This window comes from Mustelus asterias, chromosome 29, assembly GCF_964213995.1.
Source record: "Mustelus asterias chromosome 29, sMusAst1.hap1.1, whole genome shotgun sequence".
Lineage (NCBI taxonomy): Eukaryota > Metazoa > Chordata > Chondrichthyes > Carcharhiniformes > Triakidae > Mustelus > Mustelus asterias.
The window spans coordinates 901,467-926,309 of record NC_135829.1 but is presented as its reverse complement, the minus strand read 5'-3'; the positions used below and the strand labels follow the sequence as shown (position 1 = coordinate 926,309).

The 24,843-nt window shown below is 47.4% G+C and overlaps 1 protein-coding gene across 1 annotated transcript in view; it reads right to left on the bottom strand.

Annotated features, from left to right (window-relative positions):
* Nucleotides 1-24,843, bottom strand: part of fam189a1 (family with sequence similarity 189 member A1) — an 85,637-nt gene that overhangs the window by 7,520 nt on the left and 53,274 nt on the right. The window contains exons 3-7 of the mRNA XM_078199871.1: nucleotides 8,492-8,602; nucleotides 8,045-8,176; nucleotides 7,145-7,252; nucleotides 6,144-6,304; nucleotides 1,103-1,238 (exon numbers count right to left, since the gene is read on the bottom strand). Of these exons, the coding sequence (XP_078055997.1) occupies nucleotides 1,103-1,238; nucleotides 6,144-6,304; nucleotides 7,145-7,252; nucleotides 8,045-8,176; nucleotides 8,492-8,602 (648 nt within the window). The remainder of the gene's footprint in view (nucleotides 1-1,102; nucleotides 1,239-6,143; nucleotides 6,305-7,144; nucleotides 7,253-8,044; nucleotides 8,177-8,491; nucleotides 8,603-24,843) is intronic.

The following is a 24,843-nucleotide window of genomic DNA, read 5'->3' as shown; positions in this document are numbered from 1 at the left end:
AAACTGGTAAAAAAAAACAGCTGTTATCAGTCCTGGCTCTGGCTTGGGATTTCAGACTTCAGGAGCTCTGCTACACTGGCCTTCACCGCACTGGTTTGGACATATGGAGGGTGCAAATATTTAGCAGGTTGCAGCACTGCCTCCGCTGAGCTGCACGAAGGGGGATCTGCCAGGAACACTCAATAAGGGGGTGCTCTGGGTGCTGTGGCACTAACTCAATATACCTGCTCACACTAAACAAAAACTAATCACCACACGGGAATCTAATGCTTACAGAATTTTCCTGTGTGGGAGTTGAGTCTCCGCATCTTCCCCCATTGGTCTATTAATAATTTTATAACACTCCAAACCTCAGCTCTGAAAACACAGAGTCAGATTGAAGTGCTGACATCACGCAATGCAAGTCAAATCACATCTGATTTTCATGCTGGATCAAAGCTTCACAGTGCTGGTGTTCAGAGAGCATGTTAAAGTTACTGAAATGACACGGTATTTAGCCTGAAATGACCCTCATGTGGGAGGGGTCCTGGATAATAGCCAAGAAAAAGCGATTCTATTCTTCCTTGCCCAGGACCATCCAGTGCCCAACTGCGATCAGGAACAGCATAGAGCCAGTCTAGGTCACAGGATCCACTCCTCATTTTCTAACTGGGAATGTCTGAGACATTCTAACTCATTTTCAGTGAACTGGGAATGTCTGAGACATTCAGGAAAGGAAGGGTTTCTGATTTAATCCACCTTGTCACCAGCTGGAGTGTACCTCTGCTATGAAGTTCTGCTGACTTAATTTCCCTCAAGCTTAACGCTATGGAATAGAATGATATAAATCGATAACATCTGACTAACATTCACTGTTCAGTTTGATATTTGAATACTGGACATTTGAACAAGGGACTATACAGAAATTGGTGTCATGGAACCGGTTCTGAGTGTGAGTCTGCATTCTCAGAAAGGCTCATTATAACTGTACAATTCAACAACTCAGTGAGGAAGATTATCCTTGAATGGGGATTGCTGTAATCTCAGTTTGGACAGCTCCCTGAACTGCTGAAAGATGATTTAATATCAGAGCCCAAACTGGGATCACACTTCAAGCTCTCACCTGACTAGTGGAAGTTTGTCCAATCACAGCTTCATATGGGGGAGGCAGTTCTGCAGGATAGAGGCTGCGAGGGCTGTTAATGGCCACACTGTACATGGGACTGAAGGGTGCGTGAGGGAAGTCTAGGTGTAGGCCTCTGAAAAATAACAGTAAATGTTGTGAGCCGATAACAGCCTGCATTCTATTCAGCTCCTCACATCACATATCTCACAAGAAGCTGATGATGACAAGGTACTGGGCATGAAGCAACTTGCTGGGGTTGATGGGAGGTGCATGCAGAAAGAGCTGGACAATATTCAGGGTTAGACTAAATGGCAAGAAACATTCGCGCTGCAAAATGCCAGACACTGGCTGTCACCAAAAACAGAGAATCGAACCACCTCTCCTTGAAAGGCATTAGCATTGTTGTATCCTCACCATAAACATCCCAGGGTTAACACTGACCAGAAAGTGAACTGACTAGCCAGATAAATACTGTGGCTACAAGAGCAGGTCAGAGGCTGGGAATCCGTGGTGAGTAACTCATCTCCTGACTCCCCAAAACCTGTTCACATTTTACGAGGCACAAGTCAGGAGTCTGATAGAATACTCTTCACTTGCCTGGATGAGTGCAACTCCAACAACACTGAAGAAGCTCAGACAAAGCAGTCCACTTGATTGGCATCACTTCCACCACCTTAAACATTCACACCCTCTGCCTCCAGCAATGTGTACCATCTACAAATGAAATGTAGCAATTTGCCAAGCGTCCTTTGACAAAACTTTGACCTCTATGATCTAGAAGGATTCAAGGCACATGGGAACACCATCTCATTATACACCATCCTGATTTGGAACTCTTTTGGCATTCCTTCATTGTTGCTGGGTCACAATCCAGGATCTCTCATCCTAACAGCACCAAGGCAGCACCTCCACTATAATAGCAGCAGCTGAAGAAGGCAGCTCGCTACTCCCTAATTGGTGGCCTTGTCAGTGACATCCACATCCATAAATTAATACATTTAAAAAAACTGCTGGGATTAGGAGAGAACTCCAGAGACACTATAACTGAAAGATCAGGTTGTGCTGGTGGGGCAGGGAGAAAGGGAATGGCATCAATTGAAAATGAGATGGGAGGAAGGTGCAGTTGGGGTACAGGGCTGGAGAAGGTCACACATGGGGTGCAGCTCAGCCCCGAAGGGAGAAAGTGCATTTTGAAATTGACACTTTGGGCTGCTGTGAGTCAGTGAGGGTGGGGGAATGTAATGGACATGAAGCTGTCGATTGTCAGATCTGGTTCATTAATTCCCTTTAGGGAAGGAAACCTGCCGAATGGCCTACTCCTGGTTCTAGTTTCTATTTTTATATGTCATAGAAACATAGAAAAGCTACAGCACAAACAGGTTGCGCCGAACATGTCCCTACCTCCTAGGCTTACCTATAACCCTCTATCTTACTAACTTCCATGAATTTATCCAAAAGTCTCTTAAAATACCCTATCGAATCCGCCTCCACCACCACTACCGGCAGCCTATTCCACGCACCCACCACCCTCTGAGTGAAAAACTTACACCTAACATCTCCTCTGTACCTACTCCCCAGCACCCTAAACCTGTGACCTCTTGTGGCAACCATTTCAGCCCTGGGTAAAAGCCTCTGAGAATCCACTCTATCAATACCTCTCAACATCTTATACACCTAGTCTTTACCTAGTCCTTACCTGGTCTTGCTTACATTAACTCCAGTCCCACGCCAATGGGGTGACTCTTAATTCCCTCTGAAGTGCCTAGTAAGCCAGTTTAGGAATAAGCAATAAATGCTGGTTTTGCCTGCGATGCAAGACTGATTATAAGAAAAAAACCTGATCTTTGGAATAGAAAAAAAAGCCAGGATGCCTTGTGCTGAAGGGTGAGAGCTGCTGGCACATAGACCTGTGTAGACACTAGTCCATGCTGAACTGTAACACTGATGATATTCTCTGCCTGTGCCCCCGTGAGAGGCAGCACCTTCAGGACAGGAGGGAAAACTAAAAGCAGGGAGTCGCAGCTGACAGAATAAGGGACACGTAGAACATAGAACATAGAACAGTACAGCACAGAACAGGCCCTTCGGCCCACGATGTTGTGCCGAGCTTTATCTGAAACCAAGATCAAGCTATCCCACTCCCTATCATCCTGGTGTGCTCCATGTGCCTATCCAATAACCGCTTAAATGTTTCTAAAGTGTCTGACTCCACTATCACTGCAGGCAGTCCATTCCACACCCCAACCACTCTCTGCGTAAAGAACCTACCTCTGATATCCGTCCTGTATCTCCCACCACGAACCCTATAGTGATGCCCCCTTGAAATAGCTCCATCCACCCGAGGAAATAGTCTTTGAACGTTCACTCTATCTATCCCCTTCATCATTTTATAAACCTCTATTAAGTCTCCCCTCAGCCTCCTCCGCTCCAGAGAGAACAGCCCTAGCTCCCTCAACCTTTCCTCATATGACCTACCCTCCAAACCAGGCAGCATCCTGGTAAATCTCCTCTGCACTCTTTCCAGCGCTTCCACATCCTTCTTATAGTGAGGTGACCAGAACTGCACACAATATTCCAAATGTGGTCTCACCAAGGTCCTGTACAGTTGCAGCATAACCCCACGGCTCTTAAACTCCAACCCCCTGTTAATAAAAGCTAACACACTATAGGCCTTCTTCACAGCTCTATCCACTTGACTGGCAACCTTTAGAGATCTGTGGATATGGACCCCAAGATCTCTCTGTTCCTCCACAGTCTTCAGAACCCTACCTTTGACCCTGTAATCCACATTTAAATTTGTCCTACCAAAATGAATCACCTCACATTTATCAGGGTTAAACTCCATTTGCCATTTTTCAGCCCAGCTTTGCATCCTATCTATGTCTCTTTGCAGCCTACAACAGCCCTCCACCTCATCCACTACTCCACCAATCTTGGTGTCATCAGCAAATTTACTGATCCACCCTTCAGCCCCCTCCTCTAAGTCATTAATAAAAATCACAAAGAGCAGAGGACCAAGCACTGATCCCTGCGGCACACCGCTAGCAACCTGCCTCCAATCCGAAAATTTTCCATCGACCACCACCCTCTGTCTTCGGTCAGACAGCCAGTTACCTATCCAATCGGCCAACTTTCCCTCTATCCCACACCTCCTCACTTTCATCATAAGCCGACCATGGGGGACCTTATCAAACGCCTTACTAAAATCCATGTATATGACATCAACTGCCCTACCTTCATCAACACACTTAGTTACCTCCTCAAAAAATTCTATCAAATTTGTGAGGCACGACTTGCCCTTCACGAATCCGTGCTGACTATCTCGGATTAATCCGCATCTTTCTAAATGGTCGTAAATCCCATCCCTAAGGACCCTTTCCATCAATTTACCAACCACCGAAGTAAGACTAACCGGTCTATAATTACCAGGGTCATTTCTATTCCCTTTCTTAAACAGAGGAACAACATTCGCCATTCTCCAGTCCTCTGGCACCATCCCCGTGGACAGCGAGGACCCAAAGATCAACGCCAAAGGCTCTGCAATCTCATCCCTTGCCTCCCACAGAATCCTAGGATACATTTCATCAGGCCCAGGGGACTTATCGACCTTCAGTTTATTCAAAACTGCCAAGACATCCTCCCTCCGAACATCTATTTCCTCCAGCCTATTAGCCTGTAACACCTTCTCTTCCTCAAAAACATGGCCCCTCTCCTTGGTGAACACTGAAGAAAAGTATTCATTCATCACCTCGCCTATCTCTACTGACTCCATACACAAGTTCCCACTACTGTCCTTGACCGGCCCTAACCTCACCCTGGTCATTCTTTTATTCCTCACATAAGAGTAAAAAGCCTTGGGGTTTTCCTTGATCCGACCCGCCAAGGACTTCTCATGTCCCCTCCTAGCTCTCCTAAGCCCCTTTTTCAGCTCATTCCTTGCTAACTTGTAACCCTCAATCGAGCCATCTGAACCTTGTTTCCTCATCCCTACATAAGCTTCCCTCTTCCTTTTCACAAGACATTCCACCTCTTTTGTGAACCATGGTTCCCTCACTCGGCCATTTCCTCCCTGCCTGACAGGAACATACCTATCAAGGACATCCAGTATTTGTTCCTTGAAAAAGTTCCACTTTTCATTAGTTCCTTTCTCTGACAGTTTCTGTTCCCAACTTATGCCCCCTAATTCTTGCCTAATCGCATCATAATTACCCCTCCCCCAATTGTAAACCTTGCCCTGCCGTACGGCCCTATCCCTCTCCATTGCAATAACAAAAGACACCGAATTGTGGTCACTATCTCCAAATTGCTCTCCCACAACCAAATCTAACACTTGGCCCGGTTCATTTCCCAGTACCAAATCCAATGTGGCCTCACCTCTAGTCGGCCCATCCACATATTGTGTCAGGAAACCCTCCCGCACACACTGCACAAAAACTGCCCCATCCAAACTATTTGACCTACAAAGGTTCCAATCAATATTTGGAAAGTTAAAGTCCCCCATGACAACTACCCTGTGACCCCCACACATATCCATAATCTGCTTAGCAATTTCTTCCTCCACATCTCTATTACTATTTGGGGGCCTATAGTAAACTCCTAGCAACGTGACCGCTCCTTTCCTATTTCTAACTTCAGCCCATATTACCTCAGTGTGCAGATCCCCCACGAAGTGCCTTTCCGCAGCCGTTAAACTATCCTTGATTAACAATGCCACTCCTCCACCTCTTTTACCAGCTTCCCTACACTTAGTGAAACATCTATACCCCGGAACGTCCAACAACCATTCCTGTCCTTGTTCTACCCACGTCTCCGTAATGGCCACAACATCGTAGTCCCAAGTACCAATCCACGCCCCAAGTTCATCTACCTTGTTCCGGATGCTCCTTGCATTGAAGTAGACACACTTCAACCCACCTTCCTGTCTACCAGTACCCACCCTTGACCCTGATACCTTCCCCAATACCTCACCACCCTCACTGACTTCTGGACTACAACTCCCTTTCCCACTCCCCTGACAAATTAGTGAACAAGGACTCACCTCTGGGCCTCGGCTCCTGGGCTACAGCTGTATTCTGGAGGATAGTACGGCGGAGGTGGAATTGGAGGGATGAACTCATCAAAATCCAGCGGTTGTTGCAGGTCAGTACCATGGGGTGACACACAGTCAGGATTTGGAGCTCTCAGTCTCTGTGGAATAAGCTGTCAGGAAGGCAACATGAGCAGCACAGTAATGGAGAGGGACAGAGCTGTCTCCTAGAGTGACATGTTGGGATAAAAATTATATGGAGAGCAGTTTCTCCATTATAGAACCTGTCATTCACTGATTACATTCTGGCACCCACACAGATGTCATCCTCCACAAACACCAGGAAGATGCAAAGCTGATCCAGAGGAAAATTCACTGTTTGGAGTTTCCCAGCAGAAATTTGACAATTTCAAACTACCAGTAAGTCATGAAGCTGGGAATTAAATCCTTCTCTACCTGTCCACAAGCTTTTCAAAGGCAATTTAGGGATGGGCAATAAATGCTGGTTTTGTCAATGATGCTCACAAATTAATTTAAAAAAACAAGAATTGGAGATAGGTTGAAAATGTAAGTGTTTTTTTTACTCTGTCATCATGTTGCATGCTAGCATAGTGTTCACAATTGCAGTACAAACAATTCAAAATCCATTTGTGTTTGTGAACTGGATATGACAGAAGGGTGACTAAAAGTGATCTAAACACATTATTGTGTCTGCCTTGATACAAGACCTGTAACAGTGGTGTGCCATGTTACACAAATGTGAAGGTTTACTGTTTAAAGCTACACAAGAACATTTTAAGTGGAGGCATCATAATATAAGATCATAATAGGAGCAGTAGGCCATTCAGCCCCTCAGCCCCATTCACAGGTGCATAGTGGATGGGCCTCCTAATATCCTGTCTGCATACTTATTTATGTACAACTGGCAGTAAAAGAGGCAACTCCTGTGGGTATAGTAAATAGACACAGGCTTGTTAGAAATGCTGCCTTTCCATTATTGAACAGACACTTACCATTTGCATAATATCAGCGGTGACTATCTGCATACAGCACATGGCAGTGGCCAGGGCACATACAATGGTAGAGATAACATTCAATGCACAGATGCTGAATAAAAGATCCTGTAGGGAGAGAGAGGCCAGGACGTTAAGCTCTGTTCAAAATAGCAGGATGTGGAGATGCCGGCGTTGGACTGGGGTAAACACAGTAAGAAGTTTAACAACACCAGGTTAAAGTCCAACATGTTTATTTGGTAGCAAAAGCCACACAAGCTTTCGGAGCCTTAAGCCCCTTCTTCAGGTGAGTGGGAAATCCCACTCACCTGAAGAAGGGGCTTAAGGCTCCGAAAGCTTGTGTGGCTTTTGCTACCAAATAAACCTGTTGGACTTTCACCTGGTGTTGTTAAACTTCTTACAAAATAGCAGGTACAGTGCAGCTTAGACAAATTTAAAGGCCCGCTGGCCCGATCACTGCTCACTCAGTTCCTAATGCAAGGGCATTTAACTCAATGTCTAACCGAGTCTCTGGGATAACATTTGAAGGGTACAGGGTGAGGTTTCCAAGTGTTGCTGTGTAAGCTCGCATTGATAAGATCCATTTCTGAAGTTTTGTGCTCTGTGCAAAATCAAATTATTGTGGGATGTGGAAATCTAAAACAACCAAAAATCTCAAACCGGCAGCAGGTGAGGCAGCACCAGCCTATTTCAGACAATCACCTTCAAATCAGTTCAGCTCAGTTGTGGTGAAAGGTCATCGGCTGCAAAGTTAATTCTGTTTCTCACCTCCACAGAGGCAGAGTGTTTTCAGCCTATTCTTGATTTTATTTCTGTGCCCAGTGTTGTATTCTGCATTCTGGGTTAGATTAGTTTCTGGGCTGGGGTTTGGAGTCAGGGCTGGATTTGGCAGAGTCTTACCTTCAAAACCAGGCGCACTGTGCTGCACTCTCGGACAGGGTTAAGTTTCAGAGTTTCACTGAAGGTACTGCAGCCTTTTGCCTGCTCCTGAATCTCGCAGCAAACACACACCCCATCACCGTCAAACTTGTACTGCCAAACAAAACACAGCCATCAGAGGGAGCAGCCACAACACACTGATGATACAATTCCTGCCTGTGTTCTGTTTAATTGCATCTGCCATTGTCCTGTCCAGTCACATATTTTGTCCAACATAGTTTAAGCTGCCCTTGATTATATTCCATTGAGTTTCAGAGTAAAGAACCGCCATCTTGGTGATGTACTAAAGTTCACCCAGTATCTTGCCACCTGGTGCCACCATGTCTTGGCAAGATAAAGCGTTAATTAATCTGACCCCAGCGCTTCACATACAAATATAAAATGGGCACTGGGTTCACACTGACATACCAGCTGACATTCCTCCAGGGAGGTCACCATCTGAGCATTCTGACAGGAGAGGATAGAGCCAGCCAGGTTCAGCATCACACATACAGCTGAAAGCAGCATGAAGAAAGTAATCTGTGGGTAGAAAACATAAAACTGTCAGATGTTTTTATTTTTTACAATGACTATTTTTAAGGCAAATGCAGATAATTCTTGTTAAGCGAGGGGGTAAAAGGGAGGAGTTGGGAATGTGAAGTTAAGATTACAATCAGCTCAGCCATGATTTTATTGAATGGCTGACCAGGCCCGAGGGGCCGAATGGCCTACTCCTGCTCCTAATTTAGAACATAGAAAAAATACAGCACAAACAGGCCCTTCGGCCCACAAGTTGCGCCGGTCATGTCCCTACCTACCTAGGCTTATATATAGGCTCACCTATAGCCCTCAATCCTATTAAGTCCCATGTACTCACCCAGGAGTCTCTTAAAATACCCTATCGAGTTTGCCTCCACCACCACTGGCGGCAGCCAATTCCACTCACCCACCACCCTCTGAGTGAAAAACTTACACCTGACATCCCCCCTGTACCTACTCCCCAGCACCTTAAACCTGTGTCCTCTCGTAGCAGCCATTTCAGCCCTAGGAAAAAGCCTCCGAGAATCCACCCGATCTATACCTCTCAACATCTTGTACACCTCTATCAGGTCACCTCTCATCCTTCGTCTCTCCAAGGAGAAAAGACCGAGCTCCCTCAGCCTATCCTCATAAGACAACATCCTTGTAAATCTTCTCTGCACCCTTTCAATCATTTCCACATCCCTCCTGTAACGAGGCGACCAGAACTGCGCACAGTACTCCAAGTGGGGTCTGACGAGGGTCTTATAAAGCTGCATCATTATCTCCCGACTCCTAAACTCAATCCCTCGATTGATGAAGGCCAGCACACCATACGCCTTCTTAACCACCTCCTCTACCTGTGAGGCCGATTTAAGAGTCCTCTGGACCCGGACCCCAAGGTCCTTCTGATCCTCTACACTGCTAAGAGTCTTACCCTTGATATTATACTCCTTCATCCCATTTGACCTGCCAAAATGGACCACGACACATTTATCCGGGTTGAAGTCCATCTGCCACTTCTCCGCCCAGTCTTGCATCCTATCTAAGTCACGCTGCAGCTTCTGACATCCCTCCAACCTATCCACAACACCACCAACCTTCATGTCGTCGGCAAACTTACCAACCCATCCCTCCACTTCCTCATCCAGGTCATTTATGAAAATGACAAACAGCAAGGGTCCCAGAACAGATCCCTGGGGCACTCCACTGGTGACCGACCTCCATTCAGAAAGAGACCCAGCTACAACCACTCTCTGCCTTCTGCAGGCAAGCCAGTTCTAAATCCACAAGGCAACAGCCCCTTGGATCCCATGCCTTCTCACTTTCTCGAGAAGTCTTGCATGGGGGACCTTATCGAACGCCTTGCTGAAGTCCATGTAAACCACATCTACCGCTTTTCCTTCGTCAATGTGTTCAGTCCCATTTTCAAAGAACTCCACCAGGCTCGTAAGGCACGATTTGCCTTTGACAAAGCCGTGCTGACTACTTTTGAGCATACTAAACTTCTCTAAATGTTCATAAATCCTGTCCCTCAGGATCTTCTCCACCAACTTACCAACCACTGAGGTTAGACTCACCCGTTGGTAATTTCCTGGGCTATCCCTATTCCCTTTCTTGAAAATAGGAACCACATCCGCAATCCTCCAATCCTCCGGAACCTCTCCCGTCTCCATCGACGATGCAAAGATCATCGCCAGAGGCTCTGCAATCTCTTCCCTCGCCTCCTACAGTAACCTGGGGTACATCCCATCCGGCCCTGGCGACTTATCTATCTTGATGCTATTCAAAATTTCCAACACATCCTCTTTCTTAATGTCCACATACTCAATCTTTTCAGTCCGCCTCAATCCTGTAGTACAACCACCCAGGTCTTTTTTCACCGTGAATACCGAGGTAAAATATTCATTAAGCACCTCTGCTATTTCTTCCGGTTCTGTACAGACTTTCTCACCTTCACCTTTTATAGGTCCTATTCCTTCACAATTCATCCTTTTACTCTTCACATATTTATAGAATGCCTTAGGGTTCTCCTTAATCTTACCTGCCAAGGCCTTCTCGTGACCCCTCCTGGCTCTTCTAATTTATTTCTTAAGTCCCTTCCTACAAGCCGTATACTCATCTGGATCCCTATCATTGCCTAGCTCTCTAAACCTTTTGTACGCTTTCCTTTTCTTTCTCACTAGGTTCAGCGCAGCTTTCGTGCACCACGGTTCCCGTAATCGACCAACACCTCCCTGTCTCATCGGAACGTTGTCATGCAGAACTCCAGACAAACATTCCTTGAAAATCTGCCACCTTACTTCAGTACTTTTCCTCGAGAATGCCTCCTTCCAATTTACGCCTCTAATCTCCTGCCTGATGGCTTCATATTTTCCCTTACTCCAGATAAACACTTTCCTAGCTTGCCTGATCCTATCTCTTTCCAATGCTAGCGTAAAGGAGATAGAGTTATGATCACTATCCCCAAGATGCTCCCCCACTGAGAGATCCGACACCTGTCCAGGCTCATTAGCCAGTACCAGATCGAGTACAGCCTTTCCTCTTGTAGGCTTATTCACATGCTGTGTCAGGAAACCCTCCTGAACACACCTAACAAACTCCTCCCCATCCAAACCCCTTACCCTAGGGATATTCCAATTGATGTTTGGGAAATTAAAGTCTCCCATCACGACAACCCTGTTATTCCTACATCTCTCCAGGATCTGTTTCCCTATCTGCTCCTCAACATTCCTGTTACTATTGGGCGGCCTGTAGAAAACACCCAGCAAAGTTATCGACCCCTTCCCGCTCCGAACTTCCACCCACAGAGACTCTGTAGACAATCCCTCCACGGCTTCCACCTTCTCTACAGCTGTGATACTATCCCTGATCAGCAGTGCCACTCCCCCCCCCCTCTTTTGCCTCCCTCTCTGTCCTTTCTGAAACATCTGAAACCCAGCACCTGAAGTATCCAATCCTGTCCCCAAGTCTCCGCACTGGCCACCACATCACACTTCCAAGCATTGATCCACACTCTAAGCTCATCCACTTTATTCACTACACTCCTGGCGTTAAAATAGACACATCTCAAATCTTTGGTCTGAGTTCTCCCCTTCTCCATCACCCGTCTATTCTCCCTCTTACACTGTCTACAATCCTTCTCTATTTGCGGGCTAACCTCCTCGCTCTCAGTCACCTCATCACGATTCCCTCCCCCCAACCGTTCTAGTTTAAAGTCTCCCCAGTAGCCTTAGCCAACCTTCCTGCCAGGATATTGGTCCCCCTGGGATTCAAGTGCCACCCGTAAAGAGGTCCCAATGATCCAGGAACCTGAATCCCTGCCCCCCGCTCCAGTCCCTCAGCCACGCATTCATCCTCCACCCCACTCCATTCCTGCTCTCACTTTCCCGTGGCACAGGCAGCAATCCTGAGATTACTACCTTTGCGTTCCTCCTTCCCAACTGTCTACCTAACTCCCTATATTCTCTTTTCATGACCCCTTCCGTATATTTGTATATTTGAACCCCTTTGGGAGATGACAGCTGTAATTTGATCTCCAAGATTCCAATCTCTGAGATCAGGCCTGGGTAGCTCAGTTGGTAGAGCTTGCAACTAGTGGGCGGCATGGTAGCACAGTGGTTAGCACTGCTGCCTCATAGCACCACAGACCCGGGTTCAATTCCGGCCTTGGGTCTGTGTGGAGTTTGCTGTGTCTCCCCTAGGAATAGGGATGTTTTGCTGCAGTTGTATAGGGCATTGGTGAGGCCACACCTGGAGTATTGTGTGCAGTTTGGGGGTCCTTATCTGAGGAAGGATGATGTCCTTGTTATAGAGGGATTACAATGAAGGTTTACCAGACTGTTTTCTGGGATGGCAGGTCTGTCATATGAGGAGAGACTAAGTCGGTTAGGATTATATTCACTGGAGTTTAGAAGAGTGAGAGGGGATCTCATAGAAACTTATAAAATTCTAACAAGGTTAGATAGTATAGATTCAGAAAGAATGTCCTCAATGGTGAGGGGAGTCCAGAAGCAGGGGTCATTGTTTGAGGATAAGGGGTAAACCTTTTAGAACTGAGGTGAGGAGAAATTTCTTCCCCCAGAGGGTGGTGAATGTGTAGAATTCACTACCATAGAACGTAGCTGAGGCCAAAACGTCTGATTCCAAGAAGAAATTAGTTATAGCTCTTGGGGCTAAAGGGATCAAGGGATATGGGGGAAGGGGGGATCAGGATATTGAATTCAATGATCAGCCATGATCATAATGAATGGTGGAGCAGGCTCGAAGGGTCGAACAACCTACTCCTGCTTCTAGTTTCTATGTTAAGGATGTGGGTTTCCTCTGGGTGCTCCAGTTTCTTCCCATGGTCCAAAGATGTGCAGGTTAGGTCATTTAGAATCATAGAAACCCTACAGAGCAGAAAGAGACCATCTGGCCCATCGAGTCTGCACCGACTACAATCCCACCCAGGCCCTACCCCCATATCCCTACACATTTACCCACTAATCCCTCTAACCTACGCATCTCAGGACACTAAGGGACAATTTTAACATGGCCAATCAACCTAACCCGCACATCTTTGGACTGTGGGAGGAAACCGGAGCACCCGGAGGAAACCCACGCAGACACGAGGAGAATGTGCAAACTCCACACAGACAATGACCCAAGCCAGGAATCGAACCCAAGTCCCTGGAGCTGTGAAGCAGCAGTGCTAACCACTGTGCTACCGTGCCACTCCTAATTTAGCCATGCTAAATTGCCCCTTAGTGTCCCAGGATGTGTGTGATAGGGGGATTAGCGGGATAAATATGTGGGATTTTGGGGATAGGACCTGGGTAGGATACTTTGTTGAAGAGTCGGTGCAGAATTGATGGGCTGAATGGCACCCTTCTGCACTGTAGGGATTCTATGGGAACTGTGGGTTCACCTCACAGCACTCCACACTCTATGGTCCTAACTGGCCACTCCATGTCCTCAATTGCTTCTGCATTGAATTAGCCTTTAATTCTTGTAAAACCTGTTCTAACACTCTGAGTAGCGTTGTCAGCTGTGAGTAAATGCATTCCTAGCGGGTTCATCACATTTTTCACAGTAACCTCACTGCAGTGTTAATGTAAGCCTGCTTGTGATACTAATAAATAAACTTTAAACTCCAGTTATTCGTTTATCAACACGTTCATATTTGTGATGCACTGACCTATGCCAATGGTGTATTTGACTCTGTGCCTCAGATGTAAGTGGTAGCCATGATATGGAGATGCTGCGTTGGACTGAGGTGGCCACTATCTATCACAATCTATCAGATTGTATAAAACACAGGGTTATACACATACAGTGGAGGCTGTGGATTGCATCTCACACAGTAAGTATATACCCCCTGCCAGGCCATTGAGTCAGATTCTCAAGTGTGCAGTGAGAACAGCTATTCAATCTTGTTCCATTCAAAGTCCGTCTGACTAATCTTCCTTTGTCCAGTGTTCCCTCCAACAATGCCTGCTGATTCCTAACCGGAAGGAACACTTCCTCGCCACAAATAAAAATCAATCATTGCTTTTACATTTTTGTACGATGCTTCTTAACATGTACCAATCACCAAGACTTCTCAATGGCATAGGTCCATCCTGAATGGCCTTCCCTCTCCAGTATCTTGTTTCCACATTCCCAGTATCCTGTTTGGAACGGGGGGGGGGGGGGGAATGTATTCTCAAATCTCGCTATTTTCTAAAGGCTCTGCATGTGCAGTTTGCTTCTGTCCTCTAATCGTTTGCTAAGATAATTAATAAAACACTATTTTGATCTTTAGAAACACGTTCCTTCTCTGAAATGTCAAATTATCATTGAACATTCAGTCCGCACAACAACATTCTGTGCAGCCCTCCAATGCAGGACCTGAAGGCACAATCTCAGCTGTCATACCCAGGAGGGTTGAGGTGCAGTGAGAGAGATGTTAATTCAAGGCATGTCTGCCATTTGTGTGAATATTAATGATTCCATGATATTAATTGAAGAACAGGAATCTCTCCTAAAGTCCTGGTCAATATTCCTTCCCTAACCCAAACCCAAATTGAAAAATAGGTTACTTGGGCACTGAGTTGCGGGATGGTTCTCTGAACAGAATGGCTGCAGTTTCCGTTTACGCAGCAATAGGCACTGCACTTCAGAGCAACTCATTGTCTGAGGCACTTCAGGATATTTAACTAAATGAGCAAATGGTCAAACATGATGATCTTAAATCTGCGCCTGATCGTGTGGGAATAACTTCTCCCTATCCGCTCCATCCAGACCCCATTTTGAATATTAAATCTCTTCTCACTCTTCCTCCAGCAACAACAGTCCAAACTTCTCAAATCTATCTTCATAACAGAAGGTCATCATCACTGGAACCAATCTAGTGAATATTTTAGGCATTTTCTCCAATGCCTTCACATCCTTATTAAATTGTGGTGCCCAGAACACAGTCCGCTGCTCCAGCCCCCGGTCCCACCATTCAGGCCCAGCCCCTGGTCACTCGGCCCAGGCCCAGCCCCCGATCACTCCACACAGGCCCGGTCACTCTGCACAGTCCCAGCTCCTGGTCACTCTGCTCAGGCCCAGCCCATGGTCACTCTGCTCAGGCCCAGCCAATGGTCACTCTGCTCAGGCCCAGCCAATGGTCACTCTGCTCAGGCCCTGCCCCTGGTCACTCTGCTCAGGCCCAGAACCTGGTCAGTACGCTCAGACCCGGCTCCTGGTCACTCTACTCAGGCCTGGTCACTCTGCACAGGCCCAGCCCTCGGTCACTCTGCTCAGGCCCAGCTCCCGGTCACTCTGCTCAGACCCAGCCCCCGGTCACTCTGCTCAGGCCCAGCACCTGGTCAGTACGCTCAGACCCGGATCCTGGTCACTCTACTCAGGCCTGGTCACTCTGCACAGGCCCAGCCCTCGGTCACTCTACTCAGGCCCAGCTCCCGGTCACTCTGCTCAGACCCAGCCCCCGGTCACTCTGCTCAGGCCCAGAACCTGGTCAGTACGCTCAGACCCGGCTCCTGGTCACTCTACTCAGGCCTGGTCACTCTGCACAGGCCCAGCCCTCGGTCACTCTGCTCAGACCCAGACCCCGGTCACTCCACTCAGGCCCAGTCCTCAGTCACTCTGCTCAGACCCAGACCCCGGTCACTCTGCTCAGACCCAGCCCCCGGTCACTCTGCTCAGGCCTAGCCCCTGGTCACTCTACTCAGACCCAGCCCCCTGGTCACTCTGCTCAGACCCAGTCCTCAGTCACTCTGCTCAGACCCAGACCCCGGTCACTCTGCTCAGACCCAGCCCCCGGTCACTCTGCTCAGGCCTAGCCCCTGGTCACTCTACTCAGACCCAGCCCCCTGGTCACTCTGCTCAGACCCAGCCCCCAGTCACTCTGCTCAGGCCCAGCCCCCGGTCACTCTGCTCAGGCCCAGCCCCCTGGTCACTCTGCTCAGGCCCAGCCCCCAGTCACTCTGCTCAGGCCCAGCCCCCGGTCACTCTGCTCAGGCCCAGCCCCCGGTCACTCTGCTCAGGCCCAGCCCCCTGGTCACTCTGCTCAGACCCAGCCCCCAGTCACTCTGCTCAGGCCCAGCCCCCAGTCACTCTGCTCAGGCCCAGCCCCCAGTCACTCTGCTCAGACCCAGACCCCGGTCACTCCACTCTGGCCCAGTCCTCAGTCACTCTGCTCAGGCCCAGTCACTCTGCACAGTCCCGGTCACTCTGCTCAGGCCCAGCCCCCGGTCACTCTGCTCAGGCCCAGATCCCGGTCACTCCACTCTGGCCCAGTCCTCAGTCACTCTGCTCAGGCCCAGTCACTCTGCACAGTCCCGGTCACTCTGCTCAGGCCCAGCCCCCGGTCACTCTGCTCAAGCCTCAAAGCCGATTCCATCCTACAGGCCTCAAGACTAGTCACTCCACACAGGCCCAAGGCCAGTGACTCTGCACAGGGCCAGTCAGGTGCTGGTTACGTGCATTGACCTGAACAGGCGCCGGAGTGTGGTGACTCGGAGAATTTCACATTATTTCATTGCAGGGTTAATGTAAGCCTTACTTGTGACTAATAAATAAACTTTTTCACACCACACTGACTCCTGTGATGATACTATGTTATTGATCTATTTTATATTTCTGTAGAATGTTTAAAGTTCAGCTTTTTTCTACAGTCAGTGTATCTGGCAGTAATACAGTTCAGAAGCTGGGAAAGCAGGATAATTACTCATTTTAGCCATGTAGTATTTACTAATATAAAGCTAATGGACTGTTGTTTATAAATGGAGATTTCCCCTGTTTTTTATTAAAGGAATGGGAGGTTTTGTTCAGATATACAGGGTCATGTGATTATATGGTTAATGGGAGGAGCTAGGTTTGTAGCAGAGAAACAGCTTTCTGTTTCCGTTTAGAGTTCAGTTGCTGACTGGAGCTGTTTAAAGACAGAAGTCTGCTCATTCTCTATGAAATCTCTCTGGAAGCTCCAAGCCTGTTAACCCAAGTTACAGCAAGTATATCTGTGATTGCTAACTATATTTAAAGTGGGTTTTAAGTCAATACGAAGAATGTTGCTTATTTGGAACTGAAATAGTGATAAATTAGGAATTAGAGTTGTTTCTTCTCATGTTTAAAGATTGTTCAACTGCTAAGAGTTAAACTGTTTCATTTTGTTAGAGTTATGTTTAAACTGTGTTGTGAATAAAGCTTGTTTTGATAAAAGATCCCTAATGTGTCAGTGAAATTACACCTGGAGCAAAGCATCCTTTCCTCACATTATCCCAAAATAGAAAAATGATTGGGGTCTAGTCTGGCTTCATAATATACCTTGAAGTTCTGATCCAGGACCCTAACACTTTGCACAGGCCCTGAGGCCAGTCCCACTGCACAGGCCCCAAGGGAGGTCACTGCATACAGGGCCTGAGACCAGTCCCACTGCACAGGCCCCAAGGGAGGTCATTCTGCACAGGCCCTGAGGCCAGTCCCACTGCACAGGCCCCAAAACAGGTCTCTCTGCACAGGCCCTGAGGCCAGTCCCACTGCACAGGCCCCAAAACAGGTCTCTCTGCACAGGCCCTGAGGCCAGTCCCACTGCACAGGCCCCAAGGCAGGTCACTCCGCACAGAGCCTGAGGCCAGTCCCACTGCACAGGCCCCAAAACAGGTCTCTCTGCACAGGCCCTGAGGCCAGTCCCACTGCACAGGCCCCAAAACAGGTCTCTCTGCACAGGCCCTGAGGCCAGTCCCACTGCACAGGCCCCAAAACAGGTCTCTCTGCACAGGCCCTGAGGCCAGTCCCACTGCACAGGCCCCAAGGCAGGTCACTCCGCACAGAGCCTGAGGCCAGTCCCACTGCACAGGCCCCAAAACAGGTCTCTCTGCACAGGCCCTGAGGCCAGTCCCACTGCACAGGCCCCAAAACAGGTCTCTCTGCACAGGCCCTGAGGCCAGTCCCACTGCACAGGCCCCAAGGCAGGTCACTCCGCACAGAGCCTGAGGCCAGTATCTCTCCACAGTCCCCACTGCCTAATCAGTCCACAAATCAGTGCTTTATCAAGCCAGTGGGTTAAACACTACCTTAGCAAAGGAATGAAGGGAGGCAAAAGATGGAAAATTGCAGACCGGATAGCCTGACCTCGGTCATTGGTAAGAGTCCATTATTAAGGATGAGATTTCGGAATACTTGGAAGTGCATGGTAAAATAGGGCGAAGTCAGCATGGTTTCATCAAGGGGAGGTCATGCCTGACAAATCTTTTAGGCTTCTTTGAGGAGGTAACGAGCAGGTTAGACAAAGAAGAGCCAGTGGATGTATTCTACTTGGATTTCCAGAAGGCCTTTGACAAGGTACCGCACAGGAGGCTGCTGAGTAAAATAAGAGGCCATGATGTTAGAGGTAAAGTACTAGCATGGATAGAAGATTGACTGACTGGCAGGAGGCAGAGAGTAGGGATAAAGGCTCCATTTCAGGATGGCAACCAGTGACTAGTGGAGTTGCGTAGCGGTCAGTGTTGGGACCACAACTTTTCACTTTATAAATCAGTGATCTAGATGAAGGAACTGAAGGCACTGTTGCTAAGTTTGCAGATGATACAAAGATAGGCGGAGGGACAGGTGGTATTGAGGACTTGGACCGGATAGGAGAATGGGCAAAGAAGTGGCAGATGGAATACAATGTGGAAAAGTATGAGGTTATGCAGTTTGGTAGGAAGAATAGAGGCGCAAACTATTTTCTAAATGGGGAGAGAATTCATAAATCGGAATCGCAAAGGAACTTAGAAATCCTAGTTCAGGATTCTCTTAGGGTCAACTTGTACGTTGACTTGGTAGTTAGGAAAGAAAATGCAATGTTAGCATTCATTTCGAGAGGACTAGAATACAAAAGTAGGGATGTACTGCTGAGGCTGTATAGGTTCTGGTGAGATCACATTTAGAATGTGAGCAATATTGGGCCCCGTATCTAAGGAAAGATGTGATGGCCTTGGAGACGGCAGAGGAAGTTCACAAGAATGATCCCAGGAATGAAAAGTTTGGCGTATGAGGAAGTGTTTGAGGAGTCTGGGTCTGTACTCAATGGAGTTTAGAAGGATGAGGGGAGATCTTATTGAAACTCACAGGATACTGAAAGGCCTGGATAGAATGGATGTGGAGAGGATGTTTCCATTAGTAGGAGAGATTAGGATCCAAGGGCACAGCCTCAGAGTAAAGGGATGGCCCTTCAGAACTGAGGTGAGGAGGAATTTCTTCAGCCAGAGGGTGAATCTATAGAATTCATTGCCACAGAAGGCTGTGTAGGCCAGATCACTGAGTATATTTAAGACAGGGATAGATAGGTTCTTGATTGGTGAGGGGATCAAAGGTTACGGGGAAAAGGCGGGAGAATGGGGTTGAGAAACCTATCAGCCATGATTGAATGGCAGAGCAGCCTCGATGGGCCGAATGGTCTAATTCTGATCCTATATCTTTTGGTCTTATGGAATACATGCCCATGTTCTGGCTACATTACAGGACCAATTACCACTCTGGCATGGGCACACTGAATGAATCCAATTGTGATTAGAAATTAAACCAAGCACATTCTGCATTTTAGTAAATATGTAATGTAACCTGAACAATTACATGTATCTAAGACTTGGAAATATGCAGCATTGTACGTGTGCACTGGATAGGGAGTTTTCTCCTGGACTGAAGTGTTGGTTGAGGTTTATGTCCAGGCCACAATGGAATTGATTGTATCCTCGCCAGGTGTATGTGTGTTATGTAATGTCCAGCTGCCGAGTGTCTGTGATCCTCTCACCGTGAAGAATTGGATATTGCAGCACCCTACTCTGACTGGGCTGTGCTGGGGCAGCAAGTAAGCTTGAACAGCAGGATTCAGACTGCATTGCCATGGTTACTGCATGTCCTCAGATAGCGGCAACCCGAGAAGTTGAGAGGAAGTAACAAAAATTATGAGAAAAATAAGCAAAAACTTTGGAAAGGGAAATTACTTATTTTCCTGTTAATAAAACCTAAGGTTTGCAATGTATGAGCAAGAAAGATTGAGGCTAAATCCTGGATTTGTGTTTTTGGGGTGCGTATGTTTCATTTTAAACAGTATCTTCAGTGAGGTCAATACCCCAAGCAGCAAATCAGTAAGAATAGTACAAACAAACAAGAATTTGAGAAAAGATTTGTTTAAAGTGTATTTATTAGTCACAAGTAGGCTTGCATTAACACTGCAATGAAGTTACTGTGAAAATCCCCTAGTCGCCACACTCTGGCACCTGTTCGGGTACACTGAGGGAGAATTTAGCATGGCCAATCCACCTAACCAGCACGTCTTTCGGACTGTGGGAGGAAACTGGAGCAGCCGGAGGAAACCCACGCAGACACGGGGAGAACGTGCAAACTCCACACAGACAGTGACCCAAGCCAGGGATCGAACCCGGGTCACTGGCGCAGTGAGGCAGCAATGCTAACCATGTGCCCAGAATTTGGAATACAATTTGCAGTGCCTGACATTCAGATGTAGAGACAGCCACTCCCCACAAATTCCAGAAACTGTTGCAACTTCAACAATGGTCAAAGCTTTCTGTGCCCCTCATGGTTTGCAGATGTACCCAAGCTCATCTCCATCACCAGAAGCTACTTGGAATTTGATTCCACGGTGATCTACGGGTTGATTAGTTAAGACAGTGATTCCCAAACTTTTTTCACTGGGCCGCACTTTCGGAATAAAAATTTGCTCGCGCCACACCGAATTTTTTATTGATAAGAAATACATTCAAAAACAAAAAAAACCAACCCCTCGCAGTGCTTGATTCATAACATAGAACACAACTACTTTATAATATGATCATGGGACATCCAGAATGTATAAAACAATGCTTGTTTAAACCATGTTTAAATGTTTCTTTGATTGTCCTTGAATCTTCCCGCCACACTTGCCATCCTCTCTCGCCGCACCAGTGTGGCGCGCCGCACCCTTTGGGAACCACTGAGTTAAGAGGTCATTTCAAGTGTTACAATTAGCTTCAGTGGCCCAGGCAGGAGAGGGAGAAACTATCTTTTCTTTAGTTTTTTATTTATTAGCCATGGGATGTGGGCGTCGCTGGAAAGATCAGCATTTGTTGCCCTTCCCTAGTTGCCTATGAACTGAGGGGCTTGCTAAGCCATTTCAGAGGGTGATTGTTGTGGGTCTGCCGTCTCTTGGAGGCCAGACCAGGTAAAGGTGACCATTTTGTGGAACCCTTTCACTGCTCCAGCAAGCATTACCCCAACCGTCCTGTCGCTTGGCATTTCAACTCAGCAACTTGCTCTCATGCCCACATGTCCACCCTTGGCCTGCTGCAATGCTTCAGTGAAGCCCAACACAAACTGGAAGAACAGCACCTAATCTTCCGATTAAGCAACTTACAGCCTTCTGAACTCAACAACAGGGGTGGCACAGTGGTTCACACTGCTGCCTCACAGCTCCAAGGATCCGGGTTCAATTCCAGCCTTGGGTGACTGTGTGGAGTTTGCACATTCTCCCCGTGTCTGCATGGGTTTTCTCCGGGTGCTCTGGTTTCTTCACATTGTCCCAAGATATGTAGGTTAGATGGATTATCCATGGGAAGTTTGTAAGATTAAGGGGATAGGGTGGGGGAAAGGGCCCAGGTAAGGTGCTCTGTCAGAGTTGGTACAGTCATGATGTGGAGATGCCGGCGTTGGACTGGGGTAAACACAGTAAGAGTTTTAACAACACCAGGTTAAAGTCCAACAGGTTTATTTGGTAGCAAATGCCATTAGCTTTCGGAGTGCTGCTCCTTCGTCAGATGGAGTGGAAATCTGCTCTCAAACAGGGCACAGAGACACAAAATCAAGTTACAGAATACTGATTACATAGAACATAGAACAGTACAGCACAGAACAGGCCCTTCGGCCCACGATGTTGTGCCGAGCTTTATCTGAAACCAAGATCAAGCTATCCCACTCCCTATCACCCTGGTGTGCTCCATGTGCCTATCCAATAACCGCTTAAATGTTCCTAAAGTGTCTGACTCCACTATCACTGCAGGCAGTCCATTCCACACCCCAGCCACTCTCTGCGTAAAGAACCTGCCTCTGATATCCTTCCTATATCTCCCACCACGAACCCTATAGTTATGCCCCTTCGTAATAGCTCCATCCACCCGAGGAAATAGTCTTTGAACGTTCACTCTATCTATCCCCTTCATCATTTTATAAACCTCTATTAAGTCTCCCCTCAGCCTCCTCCGCTCCAGAGAGAACAGCCCTAGCTCCCTCAACCTTTCCTCATAAGACCTACCCTCCAAACCAGGCAGCATCCTGGTAAATCTCCTCTGCACTCTTTCCAGCGCTTCCACATCCTTCTTATAGTGAGGTGACCAGAACTGCACACAATATTCCAAATGTGGTCTCACCAAGGTCCTGTACAGTTGCAGCATAACCCCACGGCTCTTAAACTCCAACCCCCTGTTAATAAAAGCTAACACACTATAGGCCTTCTTCACAGCTCTATCCACTTGAGTGGCAACCTTTAGAGATCTGTGGATATGGACCCCAAGATCTCTCTGTTCCTCCACAGTCTTCAGAACCCTACCTTTGACCCTGTAATCCACATTTAAATTTGTCCTACCAAAATGAATCACCTCACATTTATCAGGGTTAAACTCCATTTGCCATTTTTCAGCCCAGATTTGCATCCTATCTATGTCTCTTTGCAGCCTACAACAGCCCTCCACCTCATCCACTACTCCACCAATCTTGGTGTCATCAGCAAATTTACTGATCCACCCTTCAGCCCCCTCCTCTAAGTCATTAATAAAAATCACAAATAGCAGAGGACCAAGCACTGATCCCTGTGGCACTCCGCTAGCAACCTGCCTCCAATCCGAAAATTTTCCATCCACCACCACCCTCTGTCTTCGATCAGACAGCCAGTTACCTATCCAATCGGCCAACTTTCCCTCTATCCCACACCTCCTCACTTTCATCATAAGCTGACCATGGGGGACCTTATCAAACGCCTTACTAAAATCCATGTATATGACATCAACTGCCCTACCTTCATCAACACACTTAGTTACCTCCTCAAAAAATTCAATCAAATTTGTGAGGCACGACTTGCCTTTCACGAATCCGTGCTGACTATCCCAGATTAATCCGCATCTTTCTAAATGGTCGTAAATCCCATCCCTAAGGACCTTTTCCATCAATTTACCAACCACCGAAGTAAGACTAACCGGTCTATAATTACCAGGGTCATTTCTATTCCCTTTCTTAAACAAAGGAACAACATTCGCCATTCTCCAGTCCTCTGGCACTATCCCCGTGGACAGCGAGGACCCAAAGATCAAAGCCAAAGGCTCTGCAATCTCATCCCTTGCCTCCCAAAGAATCCTAGGATATATTTCATCAGGCCCAGGGGACTTAACGACCTTCAGTTTATTCAAAACTGCCAGGACATCCTCCCTCCGAACATCTATTTCCTCCAGCCTATTAGCCTGTAACACCTTCTCTTCCTCAAAAACATGGCCCCTCTCCTTGGTGAACACTGAAGAAAAGTATTCATTCATCACCTCGCCTATCTCTACTGACTCCATACATAAGTTCCCACTACTGTCCTTGACCGGCCCTAACCTCACCCTGGTCATTCTTTTATTCCTCACATAAGAGTAAAAAGCCTTGGGGTTTTCCTTGATCCGACCCGCCAAGGACTTCTCATGTCCCCTCCTAGCTCTCCTAAGCCCCTTTTTCAGCTCATTTCTTGCTAACTTGTAACCTTCAATCGAGCCATCTGAACCTGTTTCCTCATCCCTACATAAGCTTCCCTCTTCCTTTTCACAAGACATTCCACCTCTTTCGTGAACCATGGTTTCCTCACTCGGCCATTTCCTCCCTGCCTGACAGGGACATACCTATATAGACAGGCTGGAAATTTGGGCAAGGAAATGGCAGATGGAGTTCAATCCTGATAAATGCGAAGTGATGCATTTTGGTGGGAATAATGTAGGGAGGAGCTACATGATAAATGGAAGAACCATAAAGGGTGTAGAGACGCAGAGGGACCTGGGTGTGCAAGTCCACAGATCTTTGAAGGTGACGTCACAGGTGGAGAAGGTGGTGAAGAAGGCATATGGCATGCTTGCCTTTATAGGACGGGGCATAGAGTATAAAAGTTGGGGTCTGATGTTGCAGATGTATAGAACGTTGGTTCGGCCGCATTTGGAATACTGCGTCCAGTTCTGGTCGCCACACTACCAGAAGGACGTGGAGGCTTTGGAGAGAGTACAGAGGAGGTTTACCAGGATGTTGCCTGGTATGGAGGGGCTTGGTTATGAGGAGAGATTGGGGAAACTGGGGTTGTTCTCCTTGGAAAGACGGAGGATGAGGGGAGACTTAATAGAGGTGTATAAAATTATGAAAGGCATAGATAGGGTGAACGGTGGGAAGCTTTTCCCCGGGTCGGTGGTGACGTTCACGAGGGGTCATAGGTTCAAGGTGAAGGGGGGGAGGTTTAACACAGATATCAGAAGGACATGTTTCACACAGAGGGTCGTGGGGGCCTGGAATGTGTTGCCGGGCAAGGTGGTGGAGGCGGACACACTGGGAACGTTTAAGACTTATCTAGACAGCTATATGAACGGAGTGGGAATGGAGGGATACAAAAGAGTGGTCTAGTTTGGACCAGGGAGCGGCGCGGGCTAATTGTTCCTTGTTTCTCGTTTCAAGGCTTCATTCTATGATCATCTTGCTGGTGCCAGTACAGAGCGAGACTGCGGATAGTTGGGAACCTGTCTCGGGGGCAGGGA